General features: G+C 36.0%; 1 protein-coding gene across 1 annotated transcript in view; it reads left to right on the top strand.

Moving 5' to 3' along the window:
* MPP5 (membrane protein, palmitoylated 5 (MAGUK p55 subfamily member 5)) overlaps nucleotides 1–17,508 on the top strand; it is a 49,508-nt gene extending 32,000 nt beyond the window's left edge. The window contains exons 5-15 of the mRNA XM_009883475.1: nucleotides 3,599–3,676; nucleotides 4,475–4,621; nucleotides 5,252–5,413; nucleotides 8,555–8,632; nucleotides 9,536–9,719; nucleotides 10,833–10,904; nucleotides 11,349–11,420; nucleotides 12,127–12,294; nucleotides 13,045–13,247; nucleotides 14,650–14,760; nucleotides 16,908–17,508. Coding sequence (XP_009881777.1) covers nucleotides 3,599–3,676; nucleotides 4,475–4,621; nucleotides 5,252–5,413; nucleotides 8,555–8,632; nucleotides 9,536–9,719; nucleotides 10,833–10,904; nucleotides 11,349–11,420; nucleotides 12,127–12,294; nucleotides 13,045–13,247; nucleotides 14,650–14,760; nucleotides 16,908–17,084 — 1,452 coding nt within the window. The 3' untranslated portion in view covers nucleotides 17,085–17,508. The remainder of the gene's footprint in view (nucleotides 1–3,598; nucleotides 3,677–4,474; nucleotides 4,622–5,251; nucleotides 5,414–8,554; nucleotides 8,633–9,535; nucleotides 9,720–10,832; nucleotides 10,905–11,348; nucleotides 11,421–12,126; nucleotides 12,295–13,044; nucleotides 13,248–14,649; nucleotides 14,761–16,907) is intronic.
* Nucleotides 17,509–17,855: the final 347 nt, after the last annotated feature.

Consider the following 17,855-nt stretch of genomic DNA (forward strand, 5'->3'; position numbering starts at 1 on the left):
TACTTACTTCAGGGTGTTTTTGTAAAGACACTTGCAAAAGCCTGGATTTAAGATACTGATAATATCTTGATGATAAAAGCCACAAGACATTACAAGAAAGCAATATAGCAGATACATGCACAACATTAATTTTAAATGGCAGGTAATGCTAATGTGCATACTTTAGTGTACAGGTCAGCAGTGACAGTGTACAACTCTGAAACTGTTTTGGAGTGTGTGTCCTAATTTTAAACTACAGACAGCTGTTTTGTCTGAGGCTTTATGGTGTGGAAGAGAACCTGTTCTGAAGCTCATGCTTCTGTAGCTCTAACAGGAAAAGACAGTTTGTAACACAATTTCTGATTGCAACATGAAACATCCTCCCTTTAAAAAAAAAAAAAATAATTATTAAACTACACTTGTGTTTGGGGGGAATTATCATTTGCTACGCTGAACTTAATTAAAAAGATCTGTTTTCATTTACTCTTTAATTGATGATTTGCTTTTATAAAACATAATGTGTGTGAATAGTGTGTTGTGAAAACTTTTTTGATTTTTTGAATTTTTTTTAAACCTTAACAGTACATGAGTGGAACGGTACATTTTTATTTCCCAGTCCTCTTCAGGGAATTCTTAAAATTAGTAGTATACTTGTACTGTTAACTTTTCCCACAGATTCAGATAACCAGGCACCAAGAACTGAATATTCTTCCTTTTTTTTTAAAAAAACCCCAAACTTTAATTGAATTAAAAAGGTGGAATGAAGCACTTCAGCTTAAAGAATTTATTTTAGAGAGCTAATCTCCATGTAATGTGGTGTACTCCAAGTCTTAAATAAAAATAGCCAGTAAACATCAAGTGTAATTAAATTGATTTTAAATCCATTTAAACTTGACCAAGATGGGGGGAAGGATTATGGGAACATGGTCTGAATCTTGACCTTGTAAGAATATTTGATGCAGCATTCAAGCCGTTTGTAATTTTTGGCTTGTAACAGCATGTATCAAATATCTTAAATGTGTTCTTGCTATCAAATACATAAAAATATATAGGCTCAATTTATATGGACTATGTTTCTAAAGGTTTCAGACTTGCTATTGTTCACTTCAGCAAGTGCAGGCAATTAAACTAGATCTCTGCTTCTGAAAGGATGCACTGAAAGCTTGTACCTTCTGGTATAAGTGCCTTACAATCTGTATGTATATTCTGTCTGATGCTCCTGCTCACCTGAGAGTAAACAACAGGATTTTGCAGGTGTGGTTAAATTCTGAATGTTTAGTATCACTCCAGTGTGTGCCTTCACAGTACATATCTCCAAACTGCAGCGTGTATAATGAAACCAAATTGATAGCTTTGGGGCGGGGGGGTGGAGGGCTGCTTGAACTAAAGTTAATATTATTAACAATAAAAACAAGGCTGAAGAGTTAAGAAGATACTATCACTGCCCCATATTTAGTGTGCATTGCCTACGCTGTCTGTAGTGTGTCACTTCTGGAATGACAGCCTACGTTCAGATCTCTTCCTCTGATAAAACTGTGGGATTCATTACCATGAGTAACAAAGGAGTCTGACATGTGGCAATACTGGTGTAGTAAGTGGTCTGTATAACAGCCTGAAGCTTTCCTCGTGCTTCATTAAATAAGAAAATAATAAAGCTATCTTTCTCTTGGGGGGAAGCTATTAAAGTTTTGAAGAATTAAATTATTCAAAGCAGCAACTCAACTTGAATAAAGGCTATTCACCGCACACAGAATGACTGGTTGGGCCTGGTTGCTTTCTTTTCCCCTGTCAAATCCCTGACCTCTGGCCTTGCATTCGAAAGGTTGTCTTGCTTGCAGGACTTCTAAGTTGCTTTCTGAGTACGCTTTCCTGTAAGAGTCATAAAGATCAGATAAATAAGGCTTTAAAGCTTTTTGTAGCTTCTTCAAGGAAGGAATTGAAAGTCCCTTGAAAGTTAGAGACTGTAAATAAACCTCTGAGAAAGTCTTTTGTAGAGAAGAATCTCTTCTATCAACACAGAGGAAAATTTGATAATGAAATAGATCCTTTATAGTGCTCTGTCTGCTACATGGCATCCCAAAATTCAGGCTAAGCTGGAGATAACAGCTTCCTGGCCTTCAGAAATACAACTGAGGTCAGGCTTACATGAAGCTGAATTCTTTGTTTTCTAGGGTTTTAAAGAAATCTGTTAAAAACTTATCTAAATCTGGCTTCTTGTTTGACTTTTCTAAGCTAGACTAGGTTTGTTCACCATGAGGCATGTTCTAGGGATGTCAGAAGGAAGATTTTTGGAGGTTTTGCCAGGTTTGTTGCTAAGCACAGGAGCTTGTTCCATGCAACAGTGTTTTGTTGGCAATGTAGGGATTGTGCTCCATGGGAACGGTTCATTTAGTAGCTTCTAGAATTTAAAATTGTTTACTGTTTTCAGTACTGTCATCTGGTGGCATCCAAGAGAGTTGTTAGCATTTCTGTAGATAATTGCTGCTAGGATAGAGGCTCTTCAGACCTTTGGATATTGTTAGATCACACAAAAAGCTTCATTATTTTCATTTTGGAACTTGTGGCTTAATTCTATGTGATGTCACAGTACCTCATCTTAAAAGTAAAAAGCTCTTGAAAAAAAATATTTGTCATCCCACTGAAAGCTGCTGTTCTGATACGTATAATCTACTCCTGCTGTCTCTGGATCCATTTGTGCTTTTGGATTTGTGTCCCTTTGGTCAGATTAGGCCAGATGATAATGGCTGTGAAAAGTATCTTCTGCCTCACCTTTGGATAAGAGGGACTTCCCTGTTTCTAGCTTTCTCTGTAAGCATACCAGGATTTTCTGGTATTTGCAGGAGATGATGGCAAGGCATGTTTGGTAACTATGAGAAGGCAAACCTTTTCAGGCAACTGAAGCTGCTTGAGCAAAAACTGTTCTTGTGTTAATGTGGATTATTTGGGAACCAGCCGAAGAAACCTGGTTTCCTTGGGGCCTTTTGAAGTTTTGACTCATAGAGTTTATAAGGCAGGAGCTCCAGGATGCATTGCAAAACCTGTCTTGGAATCTTTGGCTTTGCTGTTGGTGGAAATAGTTTGGGTAAACTATCTGCTTTTAAGGAATAAAAAGTCACGTTAATGAGAAATTAGTCTGGTTTAAAAGACCCAGAATACTTACGTAATAGGCTTCATTGTGACTGATTTCGCTATCATGTACCTTTCTAGAGGGTTTTTTTGTGTGCGTGCGTGCACCTTTGTGATAGTTGAGCTCGTTGCTACTCTCTGGTATTGTCAAATCTCTGTGATGCATTGGATACCAGCTTAGATTTGGTAGACAATTACTGAGGCAAGATATGCTGGAGTAGTCTTGTGGTCTCATTGCACGTTTTCCTAATGTGTACCAGATCAAGTTCAATCAGTCTTACAGTTGCATGGATATGTTTTGCTTCAATTAGGAACACATTTTCCTAATTTTTTTCGTTTTCCTAATCAAGTTCAATCACTCTTACAGTTGCATGGATATGTTTTGCTTTCAGTAAAATGAATAATTGTAACTAGGGGTTTGTGCTTGAGTAGCAGAGGGTGGACTGTAAATCACTGGGTAAGTTAAGAGTTTTACTACTCAATTTCTTTTTAGGTACAGAGTGTTTTGAAACCCAGTCACCACAAGGATGGGCAGGAGCTTAATGCTTTGCTGAATGCCCCTCACATGCAGGTAAAACAAAATGGAACTTCTCATCTAATGGATATATTTCGTGGTCCTGTTTTCAGTATAACTTACTTTTTGCAAATGTCTTGGGTGGATTGGGCAAGGATGGATTTTATGCTTCAACTGATCTACTTAATATATGTATGGAATTTCCAGGGTAATTTGCACATAAACAGTGTAGCTGTGCAGATCTCTTAGTATTTTTCTAGATGAGGAGTTTTCATTTTCCAGCAAAAAGTGGAAACTTCTAATCAAGTATAGTGCATGGTTGTATTCAGCCCTTGCTATATTCTACATGTATTACAGGGTAATTTGCACATAAACAGTGTAGCAGTAGATCAGTAGGGTCAGGGCAATGCAAGAACTGCTTTGCTTATCTATGTTTTCTTCTTTGATGGCTGTTTCATGCTTAGCGTAGGGTACATAAAGGAAGTTTTGTCCCATAGTGGTGTTGTAAATCCATGAGTAGTTTTTACTGCAGTAACTTATGTCTGTATCCTCAGTCACATACATAGTAAGCTAATGTCTGTCTGTTTAGGAAGGAGAAGCTGTAAGTGCAGTTGAGTGTTCAAGATTGCTTTTTTTTTATTCTTTTCCAATCTGAAAGGAAAATTTTGGAAAGTATGTAGCAGTAGACACTACATAGCTTTGATTATTTTTTTTTTTAAATTGCTTAAGTCCGTTTGCAGTATTCTGTAACCTGCAAAGACTGTTCAACTTGCAGAATTTCATTGAACTATGCTATTTTGCATACATATAAACTGTGAAATTTTCTGTAATTGAGCTGATTTTGTTTAACACTAGGCACTTTTACTGGCTCATGATAAGGTTGCGGAACAAGAAATGCAACCAGAGTCTGTGACAGATGAAAGAATTTATGAGAATGTTGGCGTATACGGAGGGGAGACAGTTAAAATTGTTCGCATTGAAAAAGCTCGGGATATTCCATTGGTAAGTACTGATATTCAACTATATGTGAAGGAGGTAAGCTTTTTCATCCTTTGCAGGTTGCTATGAAAGCTTTGGAATTTGAATGTGGAAGTGATGCTTAACTTGTAAACAGTCTTCCTCCCTCCAAAATAATTAATAGTCATAGATGATAAACTTGTATCAGTAGCTATACCACCATTTAGAATCTATATAACTTCTGTCAACTTGGTTTTGAACAGGACTTCTTGACAGAGGTCACTATCCCAAATTTTGCTGTAGGGGAGCTTATAGCCTTGTGCCAAACATGGGATTGCGATTGGTTTTTTCTTTTTTCTTTTTTTTTTTTTTTTTTTTTTTGCAACTCTTATCTTCTATTTTGCATCTTTCAAATAAGTGTTTCCTTAGAAAAACATTTTTTTAAAAAATCATGAATCTTACGGTATGGAGCAATTCACTTCTTCAATCTTTAGTGCAGCTTGAAGAAATTAAGTGATGTTTTTTTTAAACTGGAGCATTGGGTGTATGCATCTGAGCTGTTACTTGCATTCTCTTTCAACATAGAAATGTTTCTCCACTGGCTTGCAATATATACAATAGATGGCTTTGAGTTTCATATGTATAATAAATTCAGAATGTGTTGCTACTACACAGGGTGCTACTGTTCGTAATGAAATGGATTCCGTTATCATTAGTCGAATAGTGAAAGGAGGTGCTGCAGAGAAGAGTGGGCTGTTACATGAAGGGGACGAAGTTCTGGAGATTAATGGCATTGAGATTCGTGGAAAAGATGTTAATGAAGTTTTTGACTTGCTGGTGAGTTGGACACTTCTTGTTTTCCCTGCAAAAAATACTCATTTCGTAAGAGAAGCCTGTTGGCTCTGCTTGTCATTTGTGCTCATATTTAGCATTAGTTTAAAACTATTTTTGTTCTTATAGCTAGTGTTTAGATGTGGAGAGCAATTTTAAGTTTTCTTTCTGATGTCTAGTATGATATTAATAAGTTTAATGTCAGGTATTTGCAGAAATGAAGCCTACAAAGGTGGAAGAGTTAAACTACCATCTTGAGACTCATTTTTAGTGATTTATCAGAAAAACTTTTAGTTCTGAAAAGCCATGATTTTTCATCTTTGGTTGAATCTGCAATTGGTATATGTGTGGCTGTGTGATTGTGGTAGCGTCTGGCTGGGATGGAGTTCATTTTCTTCATAGCAGCTTATATCATGCTGTGGTTTAGGCTGGTTTTAGACTGAAACAGTGTTGATAATGCACCCATGTTTTAGCTGTTGCTGAGCAATGCTTGCACAGTGTCAAGGCTTCTATTTCTCCCTCTGTCCCCTGCTTGCAAGTAAGTTTGGGTTGAGCAAGAGGCTGAGAGGGGACACGGCTGGGACAGCTGACCCAAATTGACCACAGTGACCTATCATGTCATATAATGTCACACTGAGCAATAAAAACTGTGTGGTGAGTGAGTGCCTTTGCCTCACTTGTTGGGTTGGGGTGTTTTTCCTTCCCTTACCAAACTGTCTTTGCCTCAACTCATGAGGTTTTTCTTGCTTTTGGTCTTCCGGTTGTCTGCCCTGTCCTGCTGGAGAAGTGAGCGAGGAGCTGGTGGGTGCTTAATTGCTGGCCAGACTTAACCCACCACAAATTGTATCACACAGGACCTTTACATGACTAGACTACTTTCCCTTCTGATATAAAAACCTTTTGTCTAGCAGTATACTGGCATGGACATTTTTCTCTTTATTACACTTATACCATTCATAACAAAATTATGCATCAGCTCAAAAGCAGTTAGTCAAAACAACAGGCAAGAAATCCATCAGGAACTAGTAAATGCAGCGGTACTCTCTCTCTCAAAGGCCCTGTAATGTAGAATGTCAAAAGCTGGGGATTACCAGTATTTTCTGTTGCCCAATATTGCTCTTTTCTCATGCTTTTCCTGGTCACCTGCTGTTGATCAGAGTCCAAGATGGGACACCTGGAACATGGCTATGAATCTTTGGTCTGATTGCAGCAGGCAAGACCATTCTGTCAAAGTGAGAACAGATGAAAATGACATTTTTTTAAAAAGTTAATTTATAACTTTAATACAAAACACTAGAAATATCCACTAGCACTTATTTAATAGGTTCTTTGGGGGGGAAGAAAGGAGAAATACATTTAGTAAGTCTTTGAACTGTAGTAGATCTATGTTCTATAGACAAATCAAAATCAGGACAAAGACCTGGGTTTTGCTGTATTTTGCATTATCGTAGGAAGAATAGGCAGCAGTATCCATAGGTGAAATTGTCTCATGCTATACTAAGACTGTAGTTTTTAATGGACAATTTCCACCTTTAGTTGGTTTTTTTTCCTGAAATTTGCTGTTCAAGTTTTTCAACTAATGCATGGAATGAGGTCAAGCAGAGGGAAGTAGAGGCAGAAATGCATGAGGTTTTGGGGTTTTTTTTAAGCCATTTAAAAAGATTCTTATAGTTATTTGAAAAGCCTTCAATCTCCATGTGTTTTTTGGACCAGAGATATCTGTGATTCTTCACACTCTGTAATTGTCTCTGTTGCCACCTGTGGTGTTTTGGGTTCTTTTTAAAGCCATAGTTAGATAAGTCCTATGCTTCTGAAAAGAGTGGTTTGTAGATGCTTGACAGATAATTCAACTCTGGCAGTTTAGTTCTCTGCAGAGAGCTTGTTCGGCTCTTCAGCAGCTCCTGCAACCTGGAGTTAAAGAATAAAAGACTTAAAACCACCATACATCAACATAGAGCAAATTATTTGCTGAAAATTGGGAAGAAAAAAAGAAGCCTTACTATTTTTTAAAATATATTTTTAAAATCATTAATTTAAAATATTATTTTTAATTCTTTATATGTTGTCTTTTGTATTTTGTAATGTGAAGTGATGTTTTAAAATGCTTTAGTCCCCCAAAACAAAATACTTGAAGCACAGGAGAAGGAAATTACTTTCCTTCTTAATTTTGCCTCACCACTTGCTAAGCAAATGATAATAAAGTGCACATGACTCTAGAGAAGACTATTCACACAATCACTGAAATTCTATGCATTCCCCGTGGAACTATGCGCACTGACTGAAAATCATGGACTTTCCTTTCCTGCAGCTTAATCATGTTATGCTCAGTCATGTTTACTTTATTTAAGCCTTAGGTCTGAATTTTTTGAGATACATGCATACACTTTGAATTTATGCAACATAAATTGTTGTGTTACAGTTCATGGAATGATGTATAGGAAGTGAGACATATGTAGACCTTGGAAAGGTTGGCACTTGCTTTTAATCTAGATATTTGTTGTATGTGCAAACATACTCTGCATATAAGAGTATGCAAGCAAATAAGAATTCTTTAAAGCCAGGACACTTATTATGTTCTACTTTAGTAGGGCTGATTGCAATGCTGATATTAAGTACTTTACAGATGCAGGATTTGAGTATATTAATTAAATTTTTAAAGTGTGTTTTGTATACTTTAATGTTAACAGCATAAAATCATAGTAGAAATGTTTAGATTTGAAACACTGTTCCACTTAAGCAATTTTAGAAAAAAATAATCTTTTATATATTTTTCTTCTTCCCAGCATAGATCCACTTGTTGGTATCCTTGAACAGAACAAGAGAATATTATTCTCTGTTTCTTTTAAGTCTCTGCTTGACAGAATTGCAGCTGCTCCATTTCAAATAGAAATAGTTTATGTATAATAAAGAATGCTAGGCTTTTAAAATGTGAATATCAACATTTGGCTTTCTAGCCTGTCACTGAATCACTGCATCTGTATCTGTACTTTGTCTTTTAAACCAGTTAAGGGGTAGGTGGTGTGCTGTTAGGAACTGCCTTTTATGGGAATTTTTGAAGTGTTTTCTGAAATATGTTATTTATTAAAATTCTCAACTGTAAGCCATATTTTGATACTGTATATAAAAAGTCTATTTTTTTTGTCTCAGGCTGACATGCATGGTACTCTGACCTTTGTATTGATTCCCAGTCAGCAGAGCAAGCCACCTCCTGCAAAAGAGACAGTCGTAAGTAGCTCTGCAGAAGTTCTTGAGCTTGGTGATCATGCCTTGTTTTTCCAGTAATGCGTAGAAAGTTCTTCTGTAGGTCATTTACATTGGGGAACAAAACCAAAACTTAATCATTTAAATTGGTTTAATTGTTACCAGACTAACACCTGATTTAACTGTTGAAAACGATTTATGGTGTTAAGCTGAAATTCTTAGTATGATTTTTAATTCAGTTTCTAAAATGGTAAGAAATTATAAAAGTAGAACTTCTCAAATTCTGTTTTGAAATTCCCGATTTCTCTGTTTTTATATACATAAAAAATAAACTGGGTTGATGGAACTTGCAGATATGCTTTGGGAAGAAAAGTTTGCATATTAGAAACTTTGTTCATTTTCTTTTTAGCTAACAAGCTTTTCTTGAGACAGCTTTAACACTTTGAAGAAAGAATGCACCAATTTATATCACAGTCAAACAAAAACATTAATGGTTGGTGACAAAGTAAAATGTTTTACAAGTGAAACTTCACCTAAAGCCTAGCAAATGGGTTTCAATCTGTATTTATTAGGTATTTTTAACAAATCAGAAGATCTCTGATACTTTTTGAATGCAAAGAACTTAAATCAGTAGTTCAGGGGGGGTTTCCTCCTAAAATGGTGAAGAAACTGCATGTATTTAAGAATTAACAAGAGTTAAATTCAGGCCTTCACCTCCAAACTGGCACAACTGTGTCTGTTCCATTGCTAACCGAAGTAATGATTCCATTCCAGTATCTCCTGTATGCCCCAGATAAAGTCTGCATTTTATAGAATCTTAGAGTTTTTATATATTGGAGCTCCAATGCAGTCACAGGAAGATGAGGTTTAATTCTTCAGAAGTCACAGGGTTTTTTTTCTTCTGTTTTTACATTTGATCTTCCACAGATCCACGTGAAAGCTCATTTTGACTATGATCCCTCTGATGACCCTTACGTCCCCTGCCGAGAGTTAGGCCTGTCTTTTCAAAAAGGAGATATACTCCATGTAATCAGCCAAGAAGATCCAAACTGGTGGCAGGCTTACAGAGATGGAGATGAAGATAATCAGCCATTGGCAGGCCTTATCCCTGGTAAATAAAGTGCTAGAAAAAGCTTGACAGCCAGTCATTCCCATATCTGCAAGAGCAATATTCTGGTTTTCAAAGACTTATATACTCTTAAATATCCATTACCTTAAATATCTGTGACTTTGAACGTCTTGTAACAGGGCCTACTGTTGCTTATGTAATTCACTCACTTAAAAGGTTGACCTTTTAGAGGCATCTCCATGTATAGATGTTAAATGCAGAGTAAAGCTACCACTTCCACTGCAGTTCACTTTGAAGAACTCCTTTTCCTTTATGCCTCCACCTTGGGGACTCTGTGGATTCAGAGTTCCCTCTGCTGGCTGGTTACAGCAGAAACGTGGGACTTCAGCCGCTCTCATCTCCAGAGAACAAGCAGGCTGTTCGGTTTCTTACTACATCAAGTAGTCCGTTTGAAAAATGTATCTTTTTCATGGTAGCTTTTCTGCATGTTTTCACTTAGCAAAGAGCTTCAGTTACTTTTAACAGTTGCACTTCCTTTCTAACTGTCGGGGGCCTTTGAGTAATAGAGTTTTCAGACATTGAAGTCAGTATATAATTTTTGCATTTAAGTATGTACTGCACTCTAGTCCATTAAAGATCTGCTGATGTGTTAAATACAGTGAAAAAGGACTTTTCAAATTCCATAGAATATCACACTGTTACTTTATGACATTTAAGTAAGTTGAGAGGAACACTGATTTAAATACAGGCTAATCTTTTTCAAGCTGAAGTTCAAAAGATTTAGTATAACTAGAACACATATAACATACAAAAAGTTAGAAAACCATATAGTCATAGTGGGGAAATGCAGTCTTTCCATTAGTTTCGATTTTCCAGGCAAAGCTGTCCAGAATAATAGTCTTCAAGAATAATGTTCTTCAAGTCTTTCTTAATGAATATATTTTCGAAGCAATAAACTAGCTATACAGCAATTTTAGTTTCTCTTTTAAAATTCTAATTTTTCTTTTTAAATTTCTCTTATGTCATATTCTACTAGAACTTACAGAGATGTAAAAGCTTAGGAAAAAGTAAAATGAGTAAGTCATTAAAAAAAAATTCTGGAAATGGTTTCTAAATGTTAACTGCTTTTGTACTTTTTTTTATAAATGCATTAAGGAAAAAGTTTTCAGCAACAAAGAGAAGCAATGAAGCAAACCATAGAAGAAGACAAGGAGCCAGAAAAATCAGGTTAGGTATATGCTTTCCAAGGAAAAACATCTAACCCTTTTAGACGTGCTAATTTGTGATATCTGGTACCTTGTCATTGTAGAGTTGTAGAAAATTCTTCAATTTTTTGTAATACAAATGGGATGATTCTTTGAAATTCTTCATGTAAATAATGGCCTGAATTTAGCACGTCATTGTATAAATCATGTTTTTTTCATAAATATGTGCAATGTAATTAGAATGATGTAGGGGAAGTTGGAAAGCCCCTTTTCTTAAAGAATTTTATCTACCATGACTCAGTTGAAGTCCTCGGCATCCAACATTTGCTTAATACACCAAACTGTTGTAATGAATTGAAGAAAAAATTGCAGAATAAATTCTCCACTTAAAGATCCAGATAGTGAATGGGATAAGAAGCGTTTTATTGTATGCATATTTGATTGTAATAATTTTTATTTTGGTTAGGAAAACTCTGGTGCGCGAAGAAGAACAAAAAGAAACGGAAAAAGGTTTTATACAATGCAAATAAAAATGATGGTAAGGAACATGTTCTGTACAGTGTGTGCACTTAAAGCAACTATAAAAGACTCTACAAATAGCCTTGTGAAAAGAATCCTGAAATTCACGATGTGATTTTAGAAATACTGCCTGATGATGCTCTGTTTGGGAGCAGTAGTATGGTTTGTACTAGCATTTAGTGAAAGATGTAAAAGAGGTGGCAGAATTTTTAAGGTCATTCAGTGTCTTTATTAAAGACCAAATGATAGGGGTAAAAAAACAGATAGCTTTTTAGGCATGGAAGCACTCATAATTTTGCAGTGATGAACCAATTTATTATGGGTTTGTAATATCATCTCTCTTTGCATAATTAAGTTTAGTAAATTGAAACTTTCTCCACAGAGAGTTTGTAGGCTTTTTATACTATATTCTTATAAAAGTACTTTGGGATTGGGATAATGACTTTTTTGTTGTTGGGCATGAAGTTTTATTCTTGTACTAGAAACTTGTTCCTTGGCAAGAAAGTTATTTCTTGAGTTTATGCTACTACTCATACCAGTAGTAAGGGGAAAGTAAGCACCTCATCTTACTGGGCAAGCGATGATCTTTGGGGTTCTTGCTGAGTCGCAGTTAGATGCTGGGCAGAGAGAGTCGGGAGCCTACTGAACCTTGATACTGCATGATAGGCAGTACGTGTAACTAGCAGTAAAGTATGTTGTGACTACTTTATTGTTTCTCTCTCAAGATTATGACAATGAGGAAATTTTGACCTACGAGGAAATGTCACTTTATCATCAACCAGCAAATAGGAAACGACCTATTGTTCTGATTGGCCCACAGAACTGTGGCCAAAATGAATTGCGGCAGAGACTTATGAATAATGAAGTGGATCGCTTTGCCTCTGCAGTTCCCCGTAAGTTTGACAGGCAGATCCATTTGCTTATTCTAAACATTTTTTTGCAGATAAATCTTCTTGTGTCAAAAATAGCAATTAGGATTTTGGGGGTTTTAAGCAGGATATAGTCAGCTCTTGGATAAAGGACAAATAAAGCTGTGTGGCAAAAAGTAGCTTTGGTAAGTCAATGCAAATCCAATGTCCCAACACAGTGTTACAGAGGCATTATAAGACATGCGTGCATTTTGGTTTGAATAAAATTGGAGTGAGGTACCGGAGTTTAAAAAAGAAACTGGTACATCAGTCAAAGAATTTTTAACCTGCATAAGCTGCATATATTTAAATGTAGGTGGCTTTAGTGCCTTCCCAAACCACTGTATTTCATTGAATTTTATGTTTTTAGTGTCTAATGTACCATAAATTAGGTTTACAAACAGCTTAATGTAACTTGTTATAAACAACTAATAGCTGTTTTCACATCCAGAATGCAGCTGCACAGGTGAAACTCTTTTTTTTTTTTGTTGACTATTTCTTTTTTCTTCTAGATCATGTAAACAAGACCTCTGAATGTAGGTTCAGCCTTTGGAGACTTAATCTGTCTGGGGATATTTATTGTAGAAATTAAAATATTTGCATTTCTTGGATATTTCAAATGGCTTTTTTTTTCTTGGTTGGCAATGTATCTCGTAAGAGAAATACTTATTTCTCCTCTTCAGTTCTACAGGTGTATCACTGCCTTGATTTCTCTTTTGTTGCTCTTGTTTGTAGATACTACTCGGAGCAGGCGAGAGACAGAAGTAGCTGGCAGGGATTACCATTTCATTTCCCGACAGGCATTTGAGAGTGACATAGCTGCGGGGAAGTTCATTGAATATGGAGAGTTTGAAAAGAACCTGTATGGTACTAGTATAGACTCCGTGCGGCAAGTAATCAACTCTGGCAAGATATGCCTTTTAAATCTTCATACGCAGGTATGGCAAAGCTGTTGCATGTCATGTTCTAATTGTAGAAGCTACTGTGAAAATCTAAAGAGCTGAACTTGGTTTACATCAAATGAGTGTGTTTTCAAGGTCCATTTTCATTTTCATTTCAAGTTTTCTTTCAATGGTGTTCAGTTAACTATTTAGTGTGTTACAAATACAGCTTTCTTGTTCCTTGTTTGGAAATACATATATATCTTTTTTTCATTTGTGCTAAAGGTAAGAGGGGCCTTGGTTTCCAGGTACTTAAAGCTGGTGAGAACTATCTGAATTGAACATTTAATTAAAGTAAGATTTGTGAGCTCTGGGTTTTTTGAAGATGGAGAGGAGGTTTGTTGTGGTGATACTTGGATACTGCATTTTGGGAATGTTTATGCAGTTCCGTAAGAGACAGGATTGAAGTACATCATATCAAACAACATTGAAAAGCTCTTTAGCTATGGCCTTATGATTATGGAGAAAGAAGAAACAAACCGTGCATACATACTGCAACTTCAAACTTTAGTTAAATGAGGCAGGAGGCAGAGTACTGGAACACAGCCCATTTTCTTATATATTTTTACATATATATCTATATAGTCTATATATATGCATGAGGTCTACTGGTGTTACAGATGCTGCAAAAGAAGCCTTAAAACTCAGACACGTCAGTAAAGTCTGGTAGTATTGAAGGTATAATTAGCTATCACCAGTTGGGACCATGTGATACTTTACTAGAATAGCTCAAGGGTATCACAAAGCATGTTATAAGTTGAAAATTCATAACATTTTGAAAATTGATCTAATTTTGTGGTTATAAAAATCTGTCTCAGAGACAAGTTGTGTGTCCCGAGACACACAGAAGGAACCTTTTGGAAAAATCAAACTACAGTTTGGTTCTTTTTATTTCCTGTCTCTTAATATAACCTGCCAAAAAAAATATGCTAAACATACAGTACTAGTGTATCTGGTACCTTGTATTTTAATTTTCAAAACAGAAAAGGTTAAACTGTAATATTTAAAGTAAACTGTTTGAAGACTCTTTGTCTTAAAAGCTGATACCATTCATTATCATTGTACGGAAACTTGCCTCAATATAGCTGACTTTTTTGCTTTTGGATACTAAAAGATATGTTGCTTCAGTTTAGTTACTGAAGAATATTCTTGAACAAAAGTAAATGTTTGGGTTCTATGAAGCTGAAAAATGTTGGAATATCAATTTTGTAGGAATAGGTGACTGAACTGAGTGGTGATGCTAATACTGTTATGGTTAATTATACTGCTGTTAATATATTGTACAATTGTCATTGTGTTTGAAGAGCATATTATCAATTATAGTGTGTGAATAATGTATTATTAAATGCCCTTTTCATGTGTGGATCTGTTAAATATTTAATAAATCCTATTTCTGCAGTCACTGAAGACACTACGTAATTCTGACTTGAAGCCATATATTATATTTGTTGCACCACCTTCACAAGAGAGATTACGTGCGTTATTGGCCAAAGAAGGGAAAAACCCGAAGGTAATGTGTCTAACACTTCTGAAACCATGATGCTTTTTGTTTACAGATATGAAATGCTTTTGATAAAGAAATTTGTATACTCTTTATTTGGAATTGGGAGATGGTAATGGTACTGACAACATATGGGAAGCAGCGTAGTTGAGATCTGTGCTGCAGGTTGGCAGGCAGACCATTCTAAATGAGGGGCTCGGGATGCTTTCACCTGACTGAATGTGAGAGGTGTGAGGCAAGAAAATCCACTGCTAATTCAGTAATCCTGGGGCGCAATGGCTCAGTTGGGGTCCCTGCATTTGGGTGCAAAACTATGACCTTGTATTTCAAAACTCTGCAAAATTCAACTTTGTCTTCAAGCAAACCTGAGAGTAACTCTAGGGAGCAAATTATTATTGTTTTTATCTTGAGAATTTATCTGCCCTTGGGAAAAGCATTTACTTGAAAATGTATTCCAAAATTCTTCAGATAAAGTTATTTTATTGCTTGATCTTGTAGGATCACTTCTCATGTTTCAAACAGTATTAGGTCAAGATCTCAGCTTATCCAGTTCAGACTGCTAAACTAAATGAGTAGTTAGTTCTGCAGAATGAAATTTAAACCCATAGGTTAAACCAGGATGTCTGAAAGCTAAGAAAAGGTCCTTATCAGCTTATGAGATACAAAGTGCTTATTGCTAGGATAATGAAATATGTTGATCTTCAGCTTTTTAACTGTAAATCTACTCTACAGTGGTTGGTGGGAGCATTTTGCCACCTTAGCGTCTTCAAAGCACTAAGTGAATATATTGCAGTTCATAGGGAGGAAGAACAGTTGTCCCAGTGTGAATCAAAGGGACTCCTGATATGGCTGTTGGTCAGCAATCGTACCTGTGTTCTACAGCTGTGGTGTTTTGCTCTCCTTGTTTGATGCAAGGGTGATGTATTGCCTGGATGTAAGATCCAGAAGTCCATTAAAGTCCAAGTTGTAAAACACAGGGATTTTTTTCTCTTTTTTTTCGTATTTTTTTTTCCCCTGAGTCAATATGGGCATGTTTCCTCCTTCCTGGTTATGCAATGAATGAAGCTTTATTTTACATAAATACTTAATCTTATGTATGTCCTTTTTTTTAAATTGCAGTAGTCAAGGAATCCATTTGCAATAAAAATGAATACACTATTACTGGTGTTAAACTATGCCTATTTTCTGATTAATCGTATCGGAGTTGTGTTTATTTCTGTTCGGTAAACACTACTGTGTTAAACCCCTTCCCCTGATGAAGAAAATAGTGTTTCTTGTATGTATGTCTGTATGTGGCTTCGATTTTTCTTAAGTGTATATAACCTGTAGGCAAAAAAACCTTGAAGGCCTGAAGTTGCTTTTGAAAATATCCTCTTTAGAAAATTATCTCAAAAATTGTATCTGATAATTCCTTTACATAATACAAAAACAAGCTGCAGAAGAAAAAACCAAACACTTTTAGAATCCAAGTGTAAAAAAAAATGTTCTGAAGTAAAACAAACCATTCTTCCTTTGCATCATTTATCTACATGTGTGATATTCTTGCTTTTGACATACTCCCTTCCAGCACCCAAATCGTGTTTTCCATTTTTCTGCAATGTCATTTACCTGATACTATGGTGATTCGATCAACTTAAACTTATAGCTCTCACTGTCGTTCTCATTGCTGTTTATTGGTGAAAATATTTCAACGATAGCTGTTGCATTTGGCTGTTTGGTGTTTGTAGCGCTACATCTCCAGAGGAATGTTGTCTTGTTCTACACCATTCAAACTTTCTCTCAGACTATCTCTGCCATCTCCAGTCCTTTGCAGAAGGATAACGGGCTTAGCAACCTAACTTATTTTTCAGAAATGTGACTTAAGCGCCTCAGATGAATATCATAAAATGAGCGTGCTAGATCATTGTCATTTACTTCAGTCTGTGAGAGTTATTTACTGTTTGTCACTTATGGCCAGTCAGAAAGGATTGTCTTGAGTGCCCTTAGCTTTCAAATACGTATTGTCGTTCAATGTTATTGTAAACTTTTCAATAGCTGACAGCAATACCATGAAAATTTGTGTAGAAGACTTCTGAGTCGCGTTGTTACCTTTCACTACTCTTGTTGGTGGGGGAGAGGCTTACACACATACACTAACTCTCTGGTTTTGATTACAGCCGGAAGAGCTGAGAGAAATCATAGAGAAGACAAGGGAGATGGAACAGAACAATGGCCACTACTTTGATACAGCAATTGTGAATTCTGATCTTGATAAGGCGTATCAAGAGTTACTTCGGTTAATAAACAAACTTGACACAGAACCCCAGTGGGTGCCCTCTACCTGGTTACGATGAGAGAGCAATTCCAAGGGACAAATGGACTTCAATCTAGTACTCTTTCCAAGGACATCGTGTGTAGGTCTGCCCAATTCCAGTATAAATGTGTGTGAGCTCTAGACCTCAGTGGCTGCATCCTTTGCCAGTGAAATTGCGTATTATTGAAAAAATACGCTAAACAGCTTGTGAGCCGATTTAACTGATCTAAAGATTGACCAAGTTTTCTTTCTCGGTGGTCTAGAAATGGAGACCTTGACTAAATTCTAAAGCTTTAGATAGATTTTTCTAGCAACTACTTTTATACATAAATCTACCTTTTTTTACCTAGAATCACCCTTACGAAATCAAAGATTTAAAGTGTGTGTGTGTATATACAGTCAATGCTGTCACATAGTTATAAATATGAATGTTATTTAACACTTAACTTAATGACTTTGTGGGACGTGATGGTAGTTCAGGAGCATAATTCTACAGATCATTGGGCAGAGAAATAATCTACACATGAAAAATGTTAATATTAATGAGAAATTTCTCCTGTTCAAAACATACACAGAATGAAGATGCCGCTCTGGTCTTGGAGCTGCCCTGTGAAGCTTGAGTTAATATTTTAATTCTCAAACATTCCACTTTCTAATAGCACTGTAATTGGAAAATGTGTATAATGTAAATATTTCAATCCTTGTGTCTTTTTAGTCAGACGTTTAAAATCAGATTTGACTGCACAATAATTTTAGGTCCAATCAAAGATGAATATTATATTGATCTTTTAGATGTGATATTTTTATGGAT

The sequence above is a fragment of the Charadrius vociferus genome, unplaced genomic scaffold (genome assembly GCF_000708025.1).
Source record: "Charadrius vociferus isolate BGI_N301 unplaced genomic scaffold, ASM70802v2 scaffold34, whole genome shotgun sequence".
Taxonomy (NCBI): Eukaryota; Metazoa; Chordata; class Aves; order Charadriiformes; family Charadriidae; genus Charadrius; species Charadrius vociferus.